We start from the raw sequence: 20574 nt of genomic DNA, 5'->3' as shown, positions 1-20574 counted from the left end.
TCTACTATTGGCCCACACCCTTTTGTGCAATTTTATTTCTCCTTCTCCGTGAAACCTGGCCTAGAAATACACCTGTTTAACTAATTCTTAAGGTCTTATTTTCATGTGGAGGAAAGCTCCTGTGTTACAGAAAACATATTGAATAGATTGGCAACTTTTCTCTTATGGGACTCTCAGCTCTGAATCTAGAATGGGTAAGGAGAAGATACTTTTCCTCCTCTACAGTGGAGTTCTTCAAGTCTACCTACAAATCCTTTTCTCTGAAAGTTGAAAGGTTCACTAGAATGAAGTCATTTAAGAAAATAAGTGTGGTTTTGGTGATGGGATCAAGACAACTTGTCTACCCCTCTCCTTGAATAGGACATGTGGCTCAGCAGAGAGAGTCTGTAGTGTCAGGTTAGTATCATTTGCTGGCTATGAACTGCTTCAGATGGAACTTTTGAAAGCAGTTACATATATACCATGGGGTGTAAATTATTTTTGTAATAATAATAATACATTTAAAATTATGAATTTTCAAAGGGATCTGGTGATGGAGGAGACAGAGGGGAAAAGAAAGAAGTAAAATTATTAAGATGCAATATGTATATGTACTAGTTCCCCAAGATGAATGCAATGATTATGTATCACAAACATATATTAATTAAAATAAATAAATAAATCAAACAAAAATAATGTAAGAGAAGGTAGGAAAGGAATAAAAAAGATTATGAAACAGGTGAGACCAAAAACTTAATAAGATTGTAGATTAAATTTAGATATATACATAGAGTTGAAAATGAAATAAAATTATGATTTTCACTAAGAGAAAGCTAAATTTTAGCTTTCTAAAAGGTTTAGAAGCCAGGCATGATGGCACATGCCTGTAATCCCAGCTCTGGGGAAGCTGAGGCAGGAGGATTGTTGCAAGTCTGAGGCCAGCCTGGGATACATACTAAGTTTAAGGCCAGCCTAGATTATATAGCAAGACCCTGTCTCAAAAAAAAAAAGATATTTTGATTTTATAAACAAAAGGCACTGAGTATGCACTAAACACGAATTCACAACACTAGAAGGAAAATCCATGCTGTAGGAAAATGTGAATGTAGGTAGGAGTCAACTTAGTAAGAATAAATTATATATCGTTTCCTAACTGATATGCTGTTATTGGTACTCAAGACACATTTACTATTAAAAAAAACAAGGCTTGTCAATGAGTCCAGAACAATCCTACTGTATTAAATAAAATGGTAGCTGAAAAAAATGCTTCATTTCTTTTATTTGTAGGTATTACTACTTGGCATTCAAAGCACATCAAACACCTCCTGCTAGCAAAGAGAGCTGTGTCGCTATCTTGGAAAAGACCAGATTAGATCACTGGGTGCTGGGGAAAACAAAGGTAGTTCTTTCTTATTGTTTAGATTGTGGTGTGGAATCTTCTCCTGCATGCCTTTTGTCAGTTGTCACTGATCTCACCAGCAAGATGGCTGTGTAAGTGATATAGCTTAGCAGTTGAGAGCCAAACCAAAAAAAGTCCTTTGTTGGCCTTGAGTCAGGAGCCCAGGGAGGTTAGGGTCCAGAGGAGGAAAATTCTGCATGTGATTTGACAGCCATTTAGCACTGCTAGATCTCTGAACTTACTTTAAATACTTTTATTTAAACTCTTTTTCAATACTATTTATTCTAGCACATGTGTAAATGTACAAATCATATTATGGTGGTGGTGAGTTTCTTTTATAGTTTGGTTCATTTTTTTCTAAACTCACATTGTATTGTTTAGTGCAAGTCCTGACTGTTAGTTTCATCTTCCCATAGCTTTTAATTTGGGACAACATCCCTTCACGGCGGGACACCAGGTTTTTATAGCCCCATGGTGAATTGCCCTACAGAGTCAGCTTTAGCTCGGATGTTGGTGGCAGCTCTTCAGCAGAAATTAGATCAGTGGGTCAGCCAACTTCCTGTGCTGGCCCTGGGTGGTCCTGTGGGTTTCTCCTCCATGAGAGGCTGTAGGGAAAGAGAGCAGGGCTCAAGATGAGAAAGTGGAACCCAGAGAGCATCTGGGGTTGCCTTAGTCTAGAGACCTCTCCTTCTGTTTACATCACTAATCGAGGCTCAGCAACCTTCGAAGGGGAATTGTATTTACCCCAAAAAGTCAGCAATAAGAGTGTAGATCAAATCAACTTCATTTAGATAATAGTTTTAATATTTACATTAAATATGCTGGAGTAGAGTGGATTTTTACTGGGAAGCCCATATGTAGTTTGAAAATTAATGTCTCTTTTCAGGTTTTCCTCAAATATTACCATGTTGAGCAATTAAATTTACTACTTCGAGAAGTCATGGGCAGAGTAGTTGTGCTGCAGGCATACACCAAGGGGTGGCTTGGAGCCAGGCGATATAAAAGAGTCAGGGAGAAGAGAGAAAAGAGCGCCATTGCCATCCAGTCAGGTAAGTGGACCATTTTCCATAAAAGCTGCCCCAAGTCTTGGCATTTTGTTAAGTACTGAGGGCTACTCACCTGTTGTTTTGTTTTTTTTTTTAAGTGACCGCTTCCCTTTTTCATTCTCCTTTTTTCACTTCTTTCCTTCTTCCTCATCTCACCAAATTGTTATCAAACGTCTACCACAGGCCCACCCCTTCCTAGCTGCTGGGGCAGCACCCCTAAGAAGACCACCATGACCCCTGCCCTCGCAAGGAGGCACGCAGGTCATTACGGCACACTGTGCCAGGTGTCCAGATAGAGACATTAAGAGGGACCGGGTGATGTAAAACCCTAGTCACAGTGACACACGTGCGTCTCTCAGAGTGGCTGAGATAATTCATAACACTGCAGGCCGAGGCTGGCTTTCGACCTCCGTAAGACCAACGTCGTTCCAGCAGGCTTTCCTAGCCCAGCTGGAACTGTAAACCAAGGGAGCAAACTTCTAGTCTCTCCCACGCCAGCCCTGCCGGCCGGGGCCTCTGTACACGTGTTGTGTGTGCTCCAGACCGCAGGGTCGCTCCTGTGCTAAGGATGGGCAGTTATAAAAGCACCAGATCTTGGGGCCGGGGATTTAGCTCAGTGATGCCGATGCCTGCCTTGCAAGAGCAAGGACCCGAGTTCGATCCCCTCTTACCAAAACAAACAAACAAACAAACAAAACACCAGATCTTGAACATGGTGGATGATTCTTGCATTCTCAGAAGACAGAGCCATACTGTGCCATAGCTGACTTCAGATCTCCTGAGCAATCTCAGCAGCCTGGACAGTTGAGACACTGGGGATAAGGTTGAGAGTGTGGGCTGTTGAAGAGCACTGCTCAAGCTCCTGCTGGCTGGCTTATGCCTCTGTCTGTATCTAAAGGATTAGCCCTCCCACCCTTCCTCTGTTCCCGCCTTCTCACCCCACCTCCCTTGCCTTCTTTTCCTGAGCAGCTCCTGACCTCAGCCGGATATGTGCTGTTATTACTCCCCTTCACCCCTCTCTTTCTCCCAAATACAAAACATGGAAAGGGTCAGGCTGCTTCAGTGTCTTCCCCCCATCCCAACCTCCTCCCCATCCCATGTCCCCAAGTCCTGAGGCAAGTCTTCCTCCATGGATTGGAATGACGGGGAGCCGCTTCACCTGGGTGTGGGGGCCCCAGTGAGAGTGAGAGATCCATAGAGTTCTGGAAACTCACTGCTTGAACAAAAATGGCTCCCAGAAGGTTTTTTTGTTTTTTTCTGGTTTTTTGAGACAGGGTCTCACTATGTAGTTGAGACTGACCTGGAACTCACTATGTAGCCCAGGCTGGTCTCGAACTCAGAGATTCTCCTGCCTCAGCCTACCAAGTGTTGGGATTACAGGCGTGCGCCACCACGCCTGGCCCAGAAACATTTTAAAAGCCACTCTGTGAGTACAGAGACGCTCCTCTTCCCCATCATAACTCATGTATCTCTGCTCATTTTGTTCAGGGCGGGAAGAGAGAGGGAATAGATTGGAGGGGGAACAGTTTATATCAGTTCTCTGGCACGATGTTAAATTAATGTCATTCCTAACACATGGTTTTATATTTTTAGCCTGGAGAGGATATGATGCGCGGAGGAAATTTAAGAAAATAAGCAACAGAAGGAGTGAGTCTGCTGTTCATATTCAAGCAGGTAATTAAAACATCATTTCTTAGTGTCCACTTGAAAATATTTTGTGATTACGTTGAAATGAGTTTAGAAAAGCTGAATGCCTAATAACTCAGGAGCGCTGAGGTGAGTCAGCTGTTCCGCAGGGTCCTCGTACTTTTTCTGACACACTCCCTGTGTGTGTGACAAGGCCACTGTGAGCATTTACTGCCGCTACACTTGGCTAAGAGGCGAGAGTCCTTTTTTTTTTTTTTTTTCAGTACTGTAGATTAAACCTAGGCCTTTGCACTGAGCTACATTTCCAGTCCTTTCTGCTTTTTTTTTTTTTTTTTGCTACCGGAGACCAAACTCAGGACCTTGCACTTTCGAGGCAGGCAGCGGAATCACTGAGCTAAATCCCTGGCCCCCTTTTTGTTTTTTTATTTTGAGACAAGATCAGGTTTAGTTTGCCAGACAGGTCTCGAACTTGCAATCCTCCTTCCTGCCTCAGTTCTGGGATTCTAGGTATGTACCATGTCTTGTTTATATTCTTGATTTTATAAAGGAGGAAACTGAAGTCCAGAGACATGAAGTAACTTGTGCATGATCTCAGCTTGTCAGTGGCAGAGTCAGCATTTGAACAGTTTGGGCTGAGTCCTCTTTGCACACTGCCAAGGAAACAAATCTCAGTCCCACTTGTACTCACGAGTCCCTCATCCATGAAATGTCAGCTCTGGTTTAAAGGCCTGATTATTTGCAAGGCCTGTCTGTTGCTCAGCATCACTTAGGAGAAGTAACTCAAGGACTTTCCCCAATCTCGGCATGGGGGAGGCAGGCATGGTCCGCTGGGGCCCACGGGGTGAGCACAGCATGGCTTCTGTGACTCAGCCTGCCCTTGAAGCCGAGTTCTGTGAGCTCTGGTTGATCCCATCCATCCCTTCCCTGGCTGCCAGGTCAGCCTGCTCTTCCACAGATGTGGTGTCCACTGTGGCTGCCAGGCTGGGAGCCCTCCTTCGTTTGAAGCTGCATATCCCTGTGAGGCTCTGGAAGAACCCAACAGGAGCTAGGTGAGCAAGAGAAACTGGAAATTGGAGACCAACTGAGAGTAGAGGCTAGTGGGCAGAGCAAGCCAATGACAGCAAGAGAGGCTGAGTTTCAGAGACTGCTGAGCTCCAAGCACATTCTTCAGTAAGACTGCTGCAGCCTCTTCCCAGGTCGGCCCAGAAGCTGGCTCCAGGGATCCCTCTCAGGACTCTCACAGCTGAAGCCTGCTGTTTTTCCAAACTAAAATATTTGGGAGGAATGGGTGCCATTTAAATGCAAATGTATAACTTTTAACACCTTCTCCTACCAATTCCAAATTCCACCACTTCAAAGCCTCGGGAAGAGGGATGCAATTACTGCCGTTTAAGCTTAAGAAAGACAACTCAAAGAGCATCAGTTGTTCCCCATTTGCCAGACTACACCCCCACACACACATGCACAGAGTCTCCCATCAAAAGAGGATGCTAGGCTGATTTCTAATCTGGCAGTTTGGCCCAAATCCCAACATATGTTTTAAAATATAAACTCTGAGCTTATATATTGTTGAACCACTGAAGCCAGTATATAAAAATCATAAATCCATTTTTCCTTATGTGAGAATCGTCTTTAGAGGGCTCCCTGTTCTGTGCTCTGTTATTGCCAAGTGAACATGGCATCAAAGCAGCGAGATCTGCTTCATCATCCTGCCCAGGGCAGCAGTAACTGCATCTGGTCCGTGCAGCACCTGTAGGATGCTCTCGCTTAGTGCACCTGGGGGGAGCATGTCTGTTTATGAGCCTCGTTATTTTTTCAACTTTGCAAGCGTGTGCCTTCCACAACTTCACCAGCTAAAGTATTCCCACCTATCAAGCAATGTTGGGACATATATTAGCTGACTTTGCAGGGCCTTAGGCAGCCTCAAAGTTATCCTCTGTGACAGCCAGAGAGAAAGCAGGCCGAGTCTCTGCTCTTCTGCAACAGCATGCACAGCGACTGATGTGCTGGTTTTGCCCTGGTGGAAAAGATGCAGGGATAGGGCAATGGCATTTGCATTTTATGGGCAACGTAATTTTACTTGAGAAGGTTTTCTTTATTTTTAGATTATAAGGCATGATTGTGTTTATCAAAAATGCAAAGCACCTTATTCTGAACTGTCTCGTTGGGGTTGTGGTTTCCCAACACACAACCCCTTCTGTCTCACCTCCTCTTTGTGCCTCCAGGGTGTTTCCAAGTGTACTAAGATCCAGGTCCCCTCACCTTTGAAACCTGCAGGAGGAGGCTTAAAGAAAGAATGATAGCTTAGCAAAGCCAAGTGGGTCGTTTTCTGAAGTTTATCTCTAATTGTTCTTTCAACAAAGCTCTTTATTGAATGCATTTGTTTGTACTTCTAGTTCTGGCCCACAGTGATCTTTTTTTTTAATAGTGTTGCTAAGATAGGTTATGTATTTTTAAAAGAGCAGCCCTTGAAATTTAGGAAGCATTTGGCCTACGTGTTGCCGCAGTGAGATGCATATTGAAATTTGTTTTCCTTTCATCTCCTTCCCAATAAAAGCAGCCTGGGCTTATCCCTTCAGCTTCCTCAGAACTTCCTCTCAGAATTCCCGATCTATTACGGCACATTCACATACCAGCAACAAGCTGCCTTTTCATGCTGTCAACCTTTCTCATCTGAAATGTAAATTAATTCTTGCTGGTATGCCTTGACAGAGATCAAAGTCGGGTATTAACCTTCCTGGGCTTTTTCCTCCCTAGGACGAGGGCCGGCAGGCGGCCACTGGTAGGAGCTGGTGTCCTGCTATGGGTCCGCCACCAAGCAGCCCTCCCTAGACAAGCCATGCTCTCAAGGCTCCCAGTCCCTTTGTAAGTGACCCCTTCAACTGGGTGCAGAGCTATCCGCCTGCTGATTCTCAGGGGCTGAGGCGGCTTGGTTTAATTGTGGGTCCTGCCCTGGGATTCCCGGGGCTGGGCCAAGTGTCTGTGCTGGGTGTGATCTCCAGACTGGAAGCCTCTCTCCGGCTGGCTCAGTGGGTCACCCCTCGCCTGTCAGTCTTTGAGGTAGGCCGCATTTGCATTTTCCAAATAAACAGATGCCTTTCAAATACATGAGCTGGTGGTCTGGAGATCTCTGTGGGCCCAAACAGTTCACCAGCCAGTGATCAAATGTTAGGAGAGAAAACAAATGGAAGAAAGCACCCTAGGTACCCTGGATAGTTTCCTAAGTGGGTGTGTGCACAGGCAATAAAGGGCCTTTATGAGCTGTGAGGAGGTGGAGCGAAGGGAGGAGGCTCCCTGACCAGCACATTCTTGCCAATTTCCTTTAGGGGCCAGGGAAGCAACGTGGAATGTCACCTTGGCAAGAAGTGGCATATATTTGTGTTTTTATTATCGGCTAATTCTGGCAGTGGGCTCTTGCCGTAGGACAGCACCCTTCTTTAAATGCCGAAGAATTAAAAATATGCCATTTCTTAAACTGACAAAATAAGATCGTAGATATTAGTGTTCAGATTGATGGGATACTCTAAATAAAAATGAACTGTTATAGTTATTCCAGTAGTAATCTATTACTTTAAAGAATTAACTACATTTTTTTCAACTAAAACGCTTATATTGCTCGGGGGACACTAGCAAAACAAACAACCTTGAGCGGATTTTAAACAGACTTATAAAGTACATAAAGACCATTCTTGGATTTGTTTTCAGCTTTAAAATTATCCCTCTGACTCAGGATCTGTTTTGGGCTCCCAGTCCAGGAGGAATAGATGACAGTGAAGCCCCCAGGTAGTGGTGTGAACCTAAGGCACGCTTGCCCAGTGGGCTGTCTGTGTATCTCACACACGCACACACGCACACGCACACGCACACATCCACAGGTTTACAGCACGTTTTCATCCATGCTGTGAAAGTTGTTCTCTTCCTCTGTCCTCTGATCTCCATACTGTTCCCCAGCCCAGTGACACCCACAGTGTCATTAGGAGATAAAAAGAACACTACAACTGGGCCACTTCTCTCCCGATGGCCTCTGAGCAGAGTGCTCTACCCAGTGTCCACACCCACACTGCTCCTGGCCCAAGGGACACCTCAAGCCTGTGAACAGATGTCTTAAGCCAGCTTTGATCGAACCCCTGGGTGCCTCATGTGCCCTGAAGGATGGACTTGCTCTAAATGCTACTCCCCGAAGTGAAAACCCTACCTTGTAACAGAACCAAAGTTTTAGTGCCTCAAATTGCCTGAACTTTTAAACTCTCTCGAGTAAGACTTTCTCCTATCCTTTTCTACTTTAAAAACTGTTTCCTTTGGCATTTTTCCTGAGTTGGCAATGACAAGGTAGCTGCAGCAATTTTCTTGAAATAAATTTCCAGAAATATTCCTCAGTGTGCATGACAACTTTTCTTTTCCTTTCCTTTTCTTTTTGTGGTACTAGCAATTGAGCCCAGGGTCTTCATACTGAGCTATACCCCTGGCCCTGTTTTTATTTTTTATTTTGAGACAGGGTCTTGCTAAATCCCTAAGTGGCCCAGGCAAGGCTCAATCTTGATATCCTCTTGTCTCAGCTTCCCAGAGTGCTGAGATTACAGGAGTGCCCCACTATACCCGGCAACAACTTTATTTTAGATGAGGATATTTTTTTCATTCATTCATTAATTTTTTTATTTTTATTTTTTGAGACAGTGTCTCACTATATAGTCCAGACTGGCCTTGAACTCACTTTATAGCCCAGTCTGGTCTCAAACTCATGGTGATCCTCCTGCCTCAGCCTCCAAGTGCTGGGATGACAGGCATGTACCACTGTGCCTGGTTTTCATCTATTAATTTATTCAACTACTTTATTAAGCATTCATTCTAGGACTATCATGAAAACAATGGAATTTAATTTAGGGCTTCAAATTCTCCCACCCTAAAACAGAGGGCTCTAAAATATGTTCTTCCAAAGATGCCCCTTGAATAAATCAGAAACTCTATATTACATCAACAGTTATTGGAAAGGAGTTCTATAAAATATAAAACAATACAAAGGGTAAAAGTCATTACAAAATAGTCAAGGATATGCACTGAAAGGACTCAGGCTTCTTGCAGATAAAAACAGTCATAGTAGATATTTTTCTTTCTGATAAAAGCTGTGCAGAGTAGATTGTTGGTCACAAGCCAAACAGTAAGGGGAAGCAAGGGAGAACACCACTGAGAGAAAAGGTCCACTGGGAACAAACAGAAGCATAGCACGCAGACCTCTGTCACTTCTTTCTGTGTCTCTATTTGTCATTCTACCTTTATTCTGCTTTTTCTTTATTCCATTTCTGTTTCCTATCCATGATCCATGGTCATTTTACACAAAAGCTTAATTCCTCAAAGCTAGCGTCCTTGTGGATTGGAAGCACAGGTATGAAAGAAGACAAGTACCAAACACTTCTTGGCCATAGGGTAGGAGCCAGCTGCCTCCCCTTTTCTGGCATCTTTGGCTGTATTCATACAATAGCAAAGAAACATTTGGAGGAAATACCCAGCACACCTGGGCTTGACATGAGCTGTGAACTGCAAACTAACTCCCTGTCTTCTTAACCTTTGCTTCACTGAAATGAGGTTCCCTTTAGGCTGAGGCGGGGGGGCGGGGGTACCTGCTTAATCTGCTCTCCTGCTGTTTTGGTTTGTCTGGCCTTTAGTATTCAGCTGGGTCTGGCTTCTGACAGGTGTAGGCTTAATATTTGGGGAAGGGAAGCATGGTGATTTGCCTTGGGGAAATGTACCTGTCTGTGAGCATTGTCATGCCCCACAGAGTCTCAGGAAGCATTGCTTTGAGTGGGTGTCTTGCAGTGAAGACCTGGCCTGTGGTTTCAAGGTGTCTGTAAAGAAATGAGCTCTGCCAGACCTCTCTGGCACAAACAGTAGGATTCTTATCATGGCTTGGCTTGGAGTGAAGAGAATGTCCTTTGTTGTGGAATGCAATGATTGCTTGCATCATTGATTGCAGCGATGGTTTAGGATGAAATAAGCTAGAGAGCAGGGTGCCTTCTACCTGCCTAATGCACAGAGGATAGAAAGCTGCAGTCACTATGGGCTTGAGGACTATGTGCTGTGTATCCCACATGGAGGGACATGTGCTTAAGACAAAACTTCAGTGCCACACTTGTTCCCTCAGTACTCGAGATTAAAACTGCACTCCTGGGGAGAACCTCTGCAGTTTGGAATCTGCTTCCTCCTCTCTGGACTTCATAGGGAACACCCTAATCCAGTGCAGCGAGGAAGTGCGCCTCCATGTTGGACATGGCCACCTCCTGACAACTGGTACAGTACTAAAGCTGCCTTTGTGCTGTCTTTTTCAATTTTTTTCACATAGAATCTTACAATTTTTGTTAGTTCTTTAGGCTGTAAACACACAATAGTAAAGAAACACTAGTGAAAAAATTACTTGTGCTGGGCTAGCAATTTTGCTCAGTGGTGCCACGCCTGCCTTGCAAGTGCTAGGTCCTGAGTTTGATCCCTCATACAGGAAAAAAAATTACTTGTGTCATGGCAAAAATGATCAAACTTTTTTTTTCTATTCTGCAAATAGAAAGTCAGGCTTCTTTTTTTCCCTTAAGAAAGACAGACATCCAGAGAGTTTCGATGAATTTTCCCCTGCTGTGTCCTGTGAGTGTAAGCAGCGATTTCAGAGCTTTCCTCCCTCTGGACTCTGTCTAGGAGACTGTGTTCTGCCATCTCTTCCCATCATGGGCATGGCTGGTGGGCACAAGGTACAGTGCAAGCTGTGAAGTCCTAAACATGAAACTTGGAGTCAAAATAATGTATTTTAAATCCTGGCAGGGCCACCGTTTGCCATGTAGTTGGAAAAAAAACAAAAACCTAACTCTTGAACTTAAGTCTGAGCAGCTGTAAAATGAGAGTCATGAAGGCCTAGTTCTGAGGACTGTTGTGAAGGTAATACATTATATGTTGAGCTTACTGCACCACACCTGGAACATGGCAGATACTCAGTAACTGTTCCATCTCTAGCCCCTGCCTAAATGTGAACTTCACAGAGTAGGTAGGGGGACATCTCTTAAATACTCTTGTAGCAAGCCTGTAGGCTTAGGAGATGGAGGCAAGAAAATCGCAAGTTCAAGGCCACCCTGGGCAACTTATCGAGAAATTAAATTTTTGTTTTAAGAAATGAAATTCTAAAACGTGCTGGAGATCTAGTGTAGTGGTGGAACTCTTGCCTATCATACACAAGGCCCTGGGTTCAATCCTCTGTGCTGGATTAAAGAAAGAAGAACAAGAAAAAAAATCCTTTTCTAAAGTGAGCCTAATAATGTTGGCACTTCAAAAAGATGAGACTATTTTTCTTACTTTCAGAGAAAAATGGTACCTGTCAAATCTCAAATACAGTTACAATAAAATCTTTATTAAAAAAAAAAAAAACACCTTTCTAAGTCTTAACATATGTCCTGCTTAACTAACAGGGAAAAATTAGAATGCAACAGTGACATCTGAAAAATTTCCAGTGTTTTTTTTTTTCGTCTGTGTTTTTGCAAAGAGTTGGGCCCCATGGTGCTGAGAGCTTGGTTCATTCATGTGGATCCATTTTTCCAAGAGCTTCAAAGCTGCTGACCTTAGGTGATGTGCTGCTGACAGAGTATTTGCCCTCTCGCTGGTGTGAGGCCCTTTTGAACGATAGCAAGTCTTCTCCTTATGCCCTTTCCACAAAGCCAGAAATTCTACAGTCTAGGAGCGAAACATCCCCCAGATTTGTTGCCTGCTGGTGTGGAAAGCAAGTTGCCTTTCAGATGTCTGAAGGGTTGGAAGCGGCCTGCGCGCCTCTCAGGTTTAACCCGCAGTGACGGGTGATTGGCAGCATAACAGCTGAGCTACAGCCAGTTGGCCAGGAGTTCAAACCCCAACATGACCCACCGTAGCAGAAGCCTGGTTTGATTCACCGTGGCCATGAAGTCTGAATCGCCAAGGACAGAGGCGAAGGCAAGGGTGACAGCTGGTAGCCATTCTCATCAATAAAGTTGTGACGGTTGAAATGTACCAGCAACCAGAGCCTGCTAATTTCACAGACTTTGAGCCAAGTGCTTAGTGTCAAAACCAGCCACAGTCGGTGATGCGAATGGATTTGAAGGTTCCCTCATCAGCAGTGAGTGATCGTCTCACACACTCTTCTCCTGGTGTGTGAGGAGCAGAGTAGGACCTGCTTCCCAGAAATAGGTCTGGTTGGAGAAGGAGCCTTTATGTTTTTATTTTTTTCAAATTCTAGTAACTTCTTAAAAGTGAGGCTGATTAAGGTATACACTTTGAACAGTTTGATAGGATGGGTTCAAAATCAATCAGGTTGTCCTCTCTGCAACTGAGAAAAAGGACATTTGCGAAAAGTTTCCTCTTGGTCATTTTGCTGTCCCTCCACCCTCACCATCAGCTCCTGATGACCACTGATGGGTTTTCTGTCCCTGCTGTCCCTGTAGCTTTGCCTTTTCCAGAGTGTTCGCTAAATGGAGTCACATAGTATGTGGGTCTCTGAGTCTGGCTCCTGTTGCTCAGCACCATCCTTTTGGGATTTATCTGCGCTGCACCGCCGTCACTAGTCTTCCCTTGTCATTACTGCGCAGAAGCCCAGCTGTGGCTGTATCACACTTTTATCTGTGTACCAGTAGGAGGACATCTGACTTATTTATTCCTCTTCTTGGTGGTTGTGAATAAAGCTTCAATGAACATTCAGAGCTTGGTCTTTCTAAGAAAATGTTATAGGAAAGCAGATAACTTTCCTGTATAGAAAACTAGAGCTCTCTGGGCAAGAATGACCCTAAAAGCTGGAGAAGCAGCCCAGTGCCAGGCTGCTTGCCTAACACCTGTGAGGATGCGGGCTCAACCCCCAGCCTCACACACCCACGTGGAAAAGATCCTAGAGGTAGGAGTTTCTTGATTTGCTCCTAATGTATTATTTTCCTAATATCTTATACTTTTGCACAGCAATTTACAGCTTATGCAAAACACTTTATTTTACCTTATTTTCTAATCCTAACAAGTAGGCTAGAAATTCTACTTCATTTCACAGATGGAAACTCAGAAGTTTCCTATAATCAAGACCTCCCAACTCCTGATCTGCTGTTGTTTTCCGTAAACATTTTTTCAACATTTTGTTTGTGCAGAACATTCTGCAAGATGCTTTGGGGTGGTCACCAAAACAACATTGTTTTTCCACCAAATGTGTACAGCTGCCACTCTTGCCCCACACTACAGGTGGGCACTGAGTGGACCAAAGACCCAGCCACAGGAAGCCCGTGCTCTGTAAAGCTGCCTTCAATCTCCTTTGAAAGTGGGCAGTGCATAAGTTACACAAAATAAATGTAATTGAATATTGAATGAGAATAAAGAAAACGGAGTAACAGACCCTAGAAGTTCAGAGGGAAGGGGACTTCCCCCAAACAACCATACAGCAGAACAGGCGAGACACTGACTTCTAGGAAAGGGGAAAATGTCTCCTCTTAGCTTCCAAGTTGGAGAAAGTAATTACCAGGCAAGACTTTGAACCCTGTCAAAGTTTAACTGGGTTGATGACTGGAGTTAAGCACCGGAGAGTCAAAGTGAAAAATGCTGTCGTACTCCTGAAATCACTACACTGGTTTTGAGTGTTGGAGATGGAAGCCAGGATTTTTGGTGTGGTGCAGGGAAAAAACAGTGTGTCCACAAGATCCTATTCTTTAAGGGAAGAAGTCCACTTTTCTGTGCTGCTTTTGGTGCTGTTTGCCTGTTGGACCTCCCCCACATTGCCCTTTGCAGTTCTGTTAGGATAGCTGCTGACTAGCTGTCACTCCAGCCAGAAATCACTCTTTGGAAAGTGGCCCGCAGTGGCCAGGAGGTGCAGGCAGGGCCTGTGTCTCATCTGTGTGTGCCTTCCCTGCCAGGTATGTTGGGCAACCTTTGCCAGATACATTAGGAGGGCAGATGCATTTACCCAGCCTAGGTCATCACTAGGAAACCTACCAAGACTGTGTCCCTGCTGAGACAGTGCTTGGGTCTGTCCCCTGGGTGAGTCACCAAACACCAAGCCAGGCCAGAAGCACTGCCCGCAGCCTCTGATTTGTGGGTTCCTAGGGAGCCCTAAGCGCCTAAAAAGTGTGGGAAGGTCTAAATTTTTGCTTCCATATGTAAGGGGGTGGGGAAGAGAAAGAGTAGGGATTATAATTTTTAAATGTTTAAGGAAATGGGGCTGCACCCTATAATATTTAGCAATTCAGATTTGAGGACAAAACTGTTTGGGTCCAGACCCTGGCCCCGCCATTCTTCAGCTGTGTGACTCTGGTCAAGTCATTTAATCTCCCTTTGCCTCATTTTCCCCACCTATAAAATGGGAATAAATCTCAGTAATCTCTACCTTTTAGAGTTACTATGAAGATTAAATCACTTAATTTTTTTTCCTCCAGTACTGGGGCTTGAATCCAGGAAGAGAGCAACTCTATCCCAGCCCCTTTTAAATTTTTATTAAAAAATACTTATTTTATTTTATTTTTTAAATTGCCCAGGCTGCCATCAAATTTGTCTGACTCAGCCTGCTGAATAGCTGGGATTATAGGCAAGCAAGTTCCATCTCAGCCAGCCATGAGTTAATTTTTGTAAAGGACTTAGGACAATGCATGGAACACAATAATCCATACACTTGTTTGTTAAATAAAAAAGAAAGGATTTTTTCTTATCTCGTCTTCCTAACTCCCCTGACCCCCACAGTCAAATCAAGGTGAATGCATATACCTGATCTCTTCTTCTTTCTTCCAGTGATTTCATCCTTAGCACCTGTCTTGCCGTCCCCAGCCTCTGGATCAATTTTCCAGGGAAGCCATAACAAATTACCGTGAACTTTGTAGCTTAAAACAACAGAAATTTATTCTCTCAACAGTTTTGGAAGGTAGAATCCAAAATCAAGGTGTAAGCAAGGATGGCTTCTCCTGGAGCTCCGGAGGAAGCATCTGTTCTGTGCTGTTCTCCTTTAGCTGCTTGGAGTTCTCTGGCTCCTAGCAGATGCTTTGTGTTTGTTCTTACATGGGTAGCACATTCTGTGGTTCACTGCAGATCTTGCCACTCTGTCCTCTGTGCCTGATCCCTGATTTGTGGGTAGCTCCAAAGGACTTTGCCACATGTGCTTTCTTCTTGTTTCCCCTGAGGGTCAAATGCTTTCCATCTTATTTCAAAATGTTCTGGTGAAGACTCAATTCAATTTTTCTAGAAACTATGAATGGCTTGTAGAGCTCAATCTGACTTTGGAAAGACTTGGCTCCTCCAGTGAACTCTGTTATTGCTTTACTTCATTAAACCAGAAACCCTTAGAGACCTTCTGAGTGATCAGTTGCAGGGAAGCCTCTGTCACCACAATTGCACACACCTCCCTGTCCCCCAAGTACAGCATTTTACGAACATCTCTGCTATTCAAGTTCAGCATTTTATTTTTCAGCCATGTCACTGGTCTAAATCCTTGAACCCAACCCATTCACCCAGATGAGTAACTTTATTTCTCCCTTTGTTTGTTATCCATATCTCCATCTTTCTAATGTCCGTGATCAGTGATTAACTCACCAGAGACATGCCAAAGTGATTCCAGCTGTAACCAGGATGCTTAAAAGTGCTTGGCAATTTTGGATCCTGCTTTGAACTCAATGGATTGTAATCTTAAATTACTTAAATTTATCTCTTTAGTCTGATCCAAATCCCTTTCTCTGCTCTTCAGGCGAAGTTGGGCACAGACTTCTTCTAAGCTTTATTAAGAATATTCTGTAAGTTTTCTGTTTGGTTTTAAACTTCAAATAACTCTTAAAATCAATATTTTGATGACTGAAGTGTAAATGAATGAGAAACATGGAATAAGTTCTCTCTTCAGTTACATGAACAGAAATTCTATGTGTTTTTATTGGAAACCTATGCAAAGTAACTCAGGGCAATCACTAAGCTCCCAGTAAAATCTTGGGGCTCCCTGTCACTTTGGTTTTGATTGTGCACTTTTTTTTTTTTTTTTTTTTTTTTTTTTTTGATACCAGGGATTGAACTCAGGTCCTTGCGCTTGTGAGGCAGGCCATGGAACACTGAGCTAAATCTCCGGCGCTATGATTGTGCACTTTTGTAAGGAGAGTCTCAAACCAAAATGGGTTCTGTGGTCCTCTCTGGTTTTCCTCATATTTTTGGAGCTCTACTAAATTACCATTGTTCCGTTTTTTCCTTGAAGATCTCAAAATCTGTGCAATTCCAGCCCTCCACATAAGCAGTACCATTTAGGTTCTGATGAATTGGCCAGAAGACAAGGTTAAAAATTAGTTATGGCTAGCTGGGCCTGGTGGTGCACACCTGTAATCCCAGCACTCGGGAGGCAAAAGCAGGAAGGCTGCTGAGTTCAAGGCCAACCTGGGCTACATAGTGAGTTCAAGGACAGTGTAAACTACATAGTGAGACTGGTTTCAAAGCAACAGCAACGACAAAATTAGTTATGGCAGTTTTCTTTCTCAATAAGGAAACAAATATACTTCCATCCTTAGAGTGGGTTCTTTTGTTTGTTTGTTTTTGTCAATTATTGCTTTTATTTTGCTTATGACAGTATGATAGGTGAGCTTGTGGCAACTCGTTTTCAAGAAGTAGACAACTTGTCTGATGCTCTAACTCAAGTTAATCAGCCGAGGGAGGGAATCAGCTTGTGATATTCTGAAAGGCTGTGGCCCTAAGTTTTAACTTCTGCTCTTCTTCTTCCTCTTCCTCCTCCTCCTCTTCTTCCTCCTCCTCTTCCTCTTCTTCCTCCTCCTCTTCCTCTTCTTCCTCCTCCACCTCTTCTTCCTCCTCTTCTTCCTCCTCCTCCTCTTCTTCCTCCTCTTCTTCCTCCTCCTCCCTCCTCCTCCTCCTCTTCCTCTTCTTCTTCTTCATCTTGTTCTTCTTCTTCTTCCTCTTCTTCCTCTTCTTATTTTTCTTCTTCTTTTGTTATTTGATTATAAACCTGTTTAAATTTTTTTGTTTTGGTACTGTGGATAGAACCCAGGGCAGCCAGCACTCTACTCGCTCTTTTTACTTTATTTTGAGACAAGATCTCAATAAGTTGCCTAGGCTGGTCTTAAACTTGTGATCTTCCTGTTTTAGTCTCCCTGGTAGTTGAGATTACAGGTGTGTGCCACCTCTTCTCATGGCTATAACGCTTTTTGTGCAATAATAAAACTCAAATAATGTTTCATTTATTTTTTTCTCTGTGTCCTTGTGGCAGTTATAGCAGTAACTATGTATAAAACAGGTATCTGTAAAACTATCTGTAACAACAGATGGTTTTATCTACCACTAATAGCCAAAAGAATTACATTTCTCCTTCACAGAGATATTTACATGTCAGAAATCAAACTAGCAATCTAAAATCAGAGCATACTTTTTCTAGAACAGACAACACAAAAACAATTGACTTCTGTATTTCTTTTCCTATATTCTGTATCTGTTACATTATGTGTTCTGTCATTATAACCTAAAGTTCTAACATTTCATTTCTTCCATAATATTTTAGAATTGCCAAGTTTATTGATGCCCTTTGTTGGCTGAATTTTGGCTTAGCTGCTTCTTTTTTATCTAACATAAGGATGGTGAATAGGTATGGATATCTTTCCCGCCCCATTTGATTAGGACTGTGATCTCATCCCTGACCATATATTAAAATCATTTGGGGAGGTTTTAATAATGCCACCCCCCACCTCACCCCTGGGGATTTCACAATCTCTAAGTGCTGGGATCAGGCATGTTTCAAATCTTCCTTGGTGATTCTCATGTGTGGCCAAGGTGAAGGATCTTTTATCTGGATCAGGCTTACCTGGAGAATTTGTTGAATATAAATTTCCAGGCCCATCGCCAGGGTTTCTGTCACAGTAGGTGTGTGGTGGGTCTCAAGAATGTGCATTTCTAATAAGTTTCTGGATGATTCTGATACTGGTAGTTGGGGGCCCACACTTTGAGAACCACTGTTGTGAAGTGTTATGTTGAGGAATCTGAATATGAATTAAGGTTTCATAGAAAAGAGGACCATGATTCATTAGTCATGGCTGCTATGGTCACAGGAAAAAAGCAATTCTGTTTATTGACTTCACTCTTGAGAAACATATCAGGAAACTTCTCAATAACAGGGCAGAAGCTGATTACTCTTTGAATGTTTTCCCCTTTCCAGTTAATTCTACTCATGTGACAGTTTGTTCCTCAACCCACTGTCTACACGTCCCAGCCAGGTCTAGAAGTGGTCTAGTAATCTAACCTGGTGCTCATCTACCTATTGCAATCTGCTCTTGTTCTCCTATAAGAATGAGTTATTTTGTCCAGTTTTCTGGTTGAGACCCAGCGATGGAGTCCCAGAACAGATGAGTTTTAAGGCCATAGCTAGAGGACTGCAGATGATCAGGGAGCAACGTCAAGGCCGGAAAAGAGGCGCTGCAGAGTGCAAAGAACCGGACTGTATCCACTTTAGAACCTGTCCTGAGATTCTTAAGTACTTGTTTGTTTTTCCTCAGTTCTGAAAGCCTCTACTGACCAGAAAACCTGCCCAGAAACTGAAGCCAACAATGGCCATGCTGAAACTTCAAGCACCTTTCCTGCTGTCACTGAGAAAAATCGGTGAGTCTCACTCGCACAAATTCTCTGTTGTAAACTCAAGTGCTGCCTTACAGTGGACAGTGCAGTGCTTCCACCACTGTGTAATTTTGATGAGTTGTCAAGGATGGAGCCAAAAGTGTCTCCCATGAGATTCTCCCAATATGGAGGCGATCACCGCATCTTTACTGTACAATAGCATCCTGAACTCTGTTCTCCTTCTTGAGTTCTTCTCATGGTAAAGCCTGTACTTGGCCTCACTGTGGTTCTCAACTGGAGACCGTTCCTCCTGTCCCACCAGACATTTGGCAAACGTCTGAAGATATTTGTGGTGGTCACAGGTTTGGGGGGAAAGGGTTATACTACTAGAGTGTAGCGGCCAGAAACAAGTGATGCTCTTAAGTGTCCCCAAAAACATGCCATGATGTCCTTGAAGCAAAGAAGTGTCCAGCCTGAAATACCTATAGTCCTGAGGCTGAGAAACTCTGTATTCAAGCCAAAGCCAAAAGGGAGTATAATTTCCTGCTTTCCTACAAGTTGTGTTAAATATAAATCAAAGGCAGTGAAGCAAAGTCTGTTGGGTCCAAAATGTACTATTTTCAGTGGTCACCTGAGCTGCTTTAAGGACTGTGATTGGCTAAATGTGGGCTCAGGCCATGACACCAAGCCCTGCTCTTTAGGAAAGACTTCTGCCTTCTGTCGGAACAGTCGCCCAGACCCTGTCACTTGTACACCAGGAGGAGGACACAGCTGTGGGAAGGGGTGGACGACGGAAAAGGCACAGTCTAACAGGATGAAGCAGCTCTGCCTTTTGTATTTTGCCTCAGGTTGATTGTGGCAATGTCATTAAAAGTTTAGTCAAGCATTTGAAGAAAGAAGCAGGTTTTATATTAAAGAGTTCTTTGCATCTTTTTACCTGAAAAGAAAGGTAGTCTTGATTTAAATTTTTTTCCAATTGTTTAAGACTTCTTAGTATTTTTGAGATTTGAAAAATTAAATTCTGAAAACTTCTCTCTTAGACTGTTGCTGGACAACCTTTGAAGTAGACTACTTTATGTTACTTGCCCAAAAATCCCAAATAGTTTATTGAAGCATTCTTAAGGAGAACTAATACCTCCCCTTAGAATAACAAAGTTTAGAATTTCTGATCTGGCAGAAAGATCACTCAGTTTCCCAGGTATAAGATTTTGGTTTTGGTCCTAGTGCTAACATCTTCCAGCTGTTTGACTTTGGGCAAATCAGTGATCCAACTTGGAAAATGAGCCTCAGCCTGATTCAATCTCAGTACTGACTAACTTTACTGAGAATATCTGAACCCTTCCCAGGGCCGTTCTCTGAACCTTGCACCTCTTATCTTTTTTTTTTTTTGTACCGGGGATTGAACTCGGGTCCTTGCGCTTGCAAGGCAGGCCACCGAACCGCTGAGCTAAATCCCCGGCCTGCACCTCTTATCTTCATTGACCTTTCTTCCCTTGTTACCATCTTTTGGATCACAAGACTTTCTTGCATAGTGTTCCAGCCCCACAGTGGGCACTGTGAGGGGAAACTCAGTTTTCCTTGAAAGGTTTGATAATTGAGTTTGCTGAAAATAAATGGACAGTACATTAATAGGAGAGAAGGCATACAAATGTATTAACAGTACTTGTGTGCAAGAACCACCCAAAATATGAAACTCTGGGGCTCGATACCTGAGGCTTAGATATTGTCTTCCTAGGGGAGAGAGAGGAGGAGGGCATATACAATTTTATCAGAAGGGAATTTTAGAGAAAGAATGAGCTAGAAAAATAGACACTGGCCTGGGACAAAATTCCTCTGGGCTCCAGGTGTGTTGTTTGATTCTCAGTCTCTTCCTCTGTGGTATGACTTTAATCTTCCTTAGTTAATGAAATTTCAGTAAGAAGATTGAAGGTTGTTGCGCTCCTCTTTGGTGGATCTGGTCTGCTG

General features: G+C 43.4%; 1 protein-coding gene across 1 annotated transcript in view; it reads left to right on the top strand.

Moving 5' to 3' along the window:
- The window catches only part of Myo3b (myosin IIIB), a 453146-nt gene that overhangs the window by 277020 nt on the left and 155552 nt on the right, over positions 1 to 20574 (top strand). Inside the window, exons 27-30 of the mRNA XM_010606961.3 lie at positions 1267 to 1378; positions 2265 to 2427; positions 4018 to 4098; positions 18552 to 18654. Coding sequence (XP_010605263.1) covers positions 1267 to 1378; positions 2265 to 2427; positions 4018 to 4098; positions 18552 to 18654 — 459 coding nt within the window. The remainder of the gene's footprint in view (positions 1 to 1266; positions 1379 to 2264; positions 2428 to 4017; positions 4099 to 18551; positions 18655 to 20574) is intronic.

This window comes from Fukomys damarensis, unplaced genomic scaffold (genome assembly GCF_012274545.1).
Source record: "Fukomys damarensis isolate Sample0158 unplaced genomic scaffold, DMR_v1.0_HiC HiC_scaffold_26, whole genome shotgun sequence".
In the NCBI taxonomy this organism is placed as follows: Eukaryota; Metazoa; Chordata; class Mammalia; order Rodentia; family Bathyergidae; genus Fukomys; species Fukomys damarensis.
This window is presented reverse-complemented; position numbering and strand designations above follow the sequence as displayed.